The 3,172-nt window shown below is 52.6% G+C and overlaps 1 protein-coding gene across 2 annotated transcripts; it reads right to left on the bottom strand.

The window, feature by feature from the left end:
• Positions 1-263: 263 nt before the first annotated feature.
• Positions 264-2,682, bottom strand: LOC133928405 (uncharacterized). Of its 2 annotated transcripts, none has more exons than XM_062374724.1 (2): positions 1,816-2,682; positions 264-715 (listed from the first exon to the last, which is right to left on the bottom strand). In XM_062374724.1, exons 1-2 carry the CDS (start codon positions 2,579-2,581, stop codon positions 627-629), a joined length of 855 nt encoding a protein of 284 aa, XP_062230708.1. In that variant the 5' UTR covers positions 2,582-2,682; the 3' UTR covers positions 264-626. The 2 variants fall into 2 exon arrangements, with proteins under 2 accessions (XP_062230708.1, XP_062230710.1); XM_062374726.1 differs by having other exon boundaries at positions 264-712.
• Between the last annotated feature and the right edge of the window lie 490 nt (positions 2,683-3,172).

Here is a 3,172-nt window from a genome sequence, read left to right as displayed (position 1 = left end):
AAGTTCTTATAAACCATTTTCAAGAACTTGTTGTTTGTTTTGGCTTCTAGCTTTTGAAAAGCAAAAGATAGCAGGTGTCGTAGTATGTAGCTAAGAGAGATAAACTTGATTTTGAAATTTTGTTAATATTCATTCATGTGGTGAAATTAGTATTGACATAAGAAATTTGGAGAGTAAGGAGATGCCGCCCTTAGCCTACAAAGAAGCGCCACCAGTGACGAGGCGTTACCATCAAAAAAAGAAAAGAAAAAAGAAAGGCGACGTGTTAGACATATGAGTTCTCATCATCGTTCAAAATGTAGAGCATACATTAACTCCGTACACTTTATACATGACACACGCTTTATAAATCTCCTACATTCAACTTTTACAAATAATGGAAGAGTAGCATTATTACACACACGCGCCGTAGGTTAACTCGATCACTAGATACGTATGTATATATGGCAAAGGTAACAATACATTCGTTCGGAAAAACACAGGGGCGGCGGTGTAAATTTTGCTTAATTATTAGGAAACCCGTATGGCTAAAAAAGATTACGCTAGCTTGTTCACATCACTTGCTTTGTCGCTGCGACGCACGCACGTAGGACCAGACCGGATCGAGTCGATGAAGCATGCATGCATCAAGATCCGAGATGGGTGGTCGATGCCAGCGCCACCGCCTGCGCCCACACCTTGAGCCGCGCCTTCACGTCCATCGGATCCACACCTGCTGATCAACCGCGCGTGATTAGCAAAGGCATAAGTAATCGAGGCTTAGAACAAACAGGAGAGAGAGAAGTAGCTCTGGAGTGAGAATTTCAAAGCAATTTGCAAGGTAGCTAGCCTTCCACGTAATCGTGTTATTTATCAAATGCCTAACAACCTAGATCTCTTTAGACGATAGCTTTCAACCACTCTTTGATTTCAATCGGCCGGCCACTTTTTTTTCTACTTCCTCTCTCCTAGAGCCACACGTGTCTTTTTTCTCTGATTGCACCTATGTCCTGCCTCGCTCCCTCGCCCTGCCTTGCCCCGCCGTCTCCGGTATCGCCCCGTGCTGGATCTACACCCCTAACCCGTCGACGCATTAACATATCTGTTTTGAAACTCTCCTGCCCTGTCAGTGACCCATCCGAAAGTCCTTTACCGTCTGCGGTCGGTCTCCCACCCTATAAGCTATTCTAAGTCTAACGACAACAATGTTGGAATCCTTTAATCAACCCTCACCCTAACTCCCTACTTCGTTATCCTATCATTCTTTATCGTCTGAAACATTGATCTCGTTCTCGGACGGTTGATGGAGGTGTGAAAAAAAAGCTAGCCTTCCACGTTCTCTCTTCCCCGATCGTCAGGCCCGTAGCGAGTGATCAGGTAGCATCGATCAGTCTCATGATGAGCAGAGATCCAGACGGATCGTGATAGACAGATGCACTGAGCGAGAGCAAGCGAGCGTGCCGACGTGGCCGGAGATAACTGAGTAATTAGCTGGATGGCGACGCGTAATGGATCGGGATTATATATATTGCTGGTCATTTTCTCGTCCCTGTCGTGGATTAATTTGCCACGACGCAGGGGAAATAAGATATACATGATGTAGTCGCTGTACGACGGGTGGTTAAGCAGAACTAATCAACTCGAGTAGGAACCCTAATTAATTAATAAATCTGCAGTGCCCTTGCTGACCGATCAGAGACTCGTCGTGCTGCCATGCCATGGCATGGGATGTATCATAGCTAAGACGCGTCTAGAGCGCGGAAATCTCTCTCGATCGATCGATCGATCGATCGATGGGTGTGACTGATGGTTAGTCACGGAGTGCGACGTACGTACCGGGGCTGGAGATGTCGCAGGGGGTGTCGGCGCCGCTGCTGGCGGTGTGGGTGGGGCTGCCGCCGCCAGAGAGCCCGTAGCACTGTATCTCCACGGTGCAGTCGGACGGCAGCTCCAGGCCGAGGTCCCTGCACGCCCGCACCTCCTCCATGTCCATGGCCACGCCGCCGCCGCCGACCGCCCCCGCCTGGGAGGACGGCGAGGCGGGGCCCTTCCCCACCACCACGACCACGGGGGTGTCCGCGTCGGGCGCGCCGCCGTTCCGCTCGTGCCAGTTCCTCTTCATCTCCCACGCGCGGTCCAGACACGCCTCCCGCGCCGCGCGCTCACGACGGACCACGCTGAAGCTGCTCCGCCGTTGCTGCCTGCCGGTGCCGGCCCCGGCGCTGCTGCCTCCACGCAGCAGTCGCATCCACTTCTCCTCCGGGTCGCTGTCGTAGTGCTTCTTCGTGTCCTCGATAGCTAGCCACGCGTGCGGCGGCGGCAGCGTCCGCCCGCCCGCAGAGCGCCGGCCGTGCACCACGTCCGAATCCTCCAGTTTCGCTGACCTGACGCCACCACCGCCGCCTATCTTATAAGCGCCTCGTTCATGGCCGGCCTTGTCGTCGGCCTGACCTCCCGCGACGGCCAGGCGTGACACCCGTTTGCTCACCTCCCTCGCCATGACGCCGCTGTCACCATCACCGTCAACACGGTCATGCTGCTGCTCCTCCTCCTCCTCCTCATCGACACGGCCAATCCGTGGCTCCATCGTCGCGCTTGCCATGCCGCCTAGTTCAGCTACGCAAAGAGAGACAAGCGGTGCAGGTGAGAAATAGCTGGAAAGCGATCAGTGGTTGGGTGGGAGCTGGGAAGCATAAGTCGTCGCGTGTCCGGGTCTATATATACCCAGCTCGGCAGTGCGGGCTGAGGTAAGCCGGCAATGGCGACGGGCGGGGGAATCGGTGGCGCGACACATGGACCGGCAAATAGACGGATAGCTCTGTGATGTAGGACGCTGTCTGCATGGCACGCTATGGTGGCATGGCATGCATGGCAAGTCTCAACAGTGCCCTGTTCAATCAGGCGTACGTGCAGAGGGCCGGCGTAATGAATATTCAGAATAGATAGGCTGCTGATTGATTCAATGCGTATCTGTTAGGAGTTGTGTAGTATCTGCAGTGTGTTCATGCACCGCTACGAAATTAATCGGTTTAGCATGTAGTTATTAAAAGGAACCCAGTTTAATATATAGTTGATGAGGATCAAACTTTGGCTATTAGCTAAAAAACCGAGATGCTAAGGCCTCTTTGGAACGCAAAAAATCAGAAAACGCAAGAATACGGCAAACACAAAATTGGAACGTGAGAACCCTCTA

This window comes from Phragmites australis, chromosome 9 (assembly GCF_958298935.1).
Source record: "Phragmites australis chromosome 9, lpPhrAust1.1, whole genome shotgun sequence".
In the NCBI taxonomy this organism is placed as follows: domain Eukaryota; kingdom Viridiplantae; phylum Streptophyta; class Magnoliopsida; order Poales; family Poaceae; genus Phragmites; species Phragmites australis.
Note: the sequence above shows the minus strand (reverse complement) of the source record. Positions and strands in the feature narration are given on the sequence as shown.

Bases quoted from the DNA above. Each gene is read 5' to 3' on its own strand.
- LOC133928405 (XM_062374724.1), bottom strand. From the start codon at position 2,581: ATGGCAAGCGCGACGATGGAGCCACGGATTGGCCGTGTCGATGAGGAG. The intron at 716-1,815 runs GTACGTACGTCG...GCGGTTGATCAG, and splicing joins CTGCGACATCTCCAGCCCCG to CAGGTGTGGATCCGATGGAC.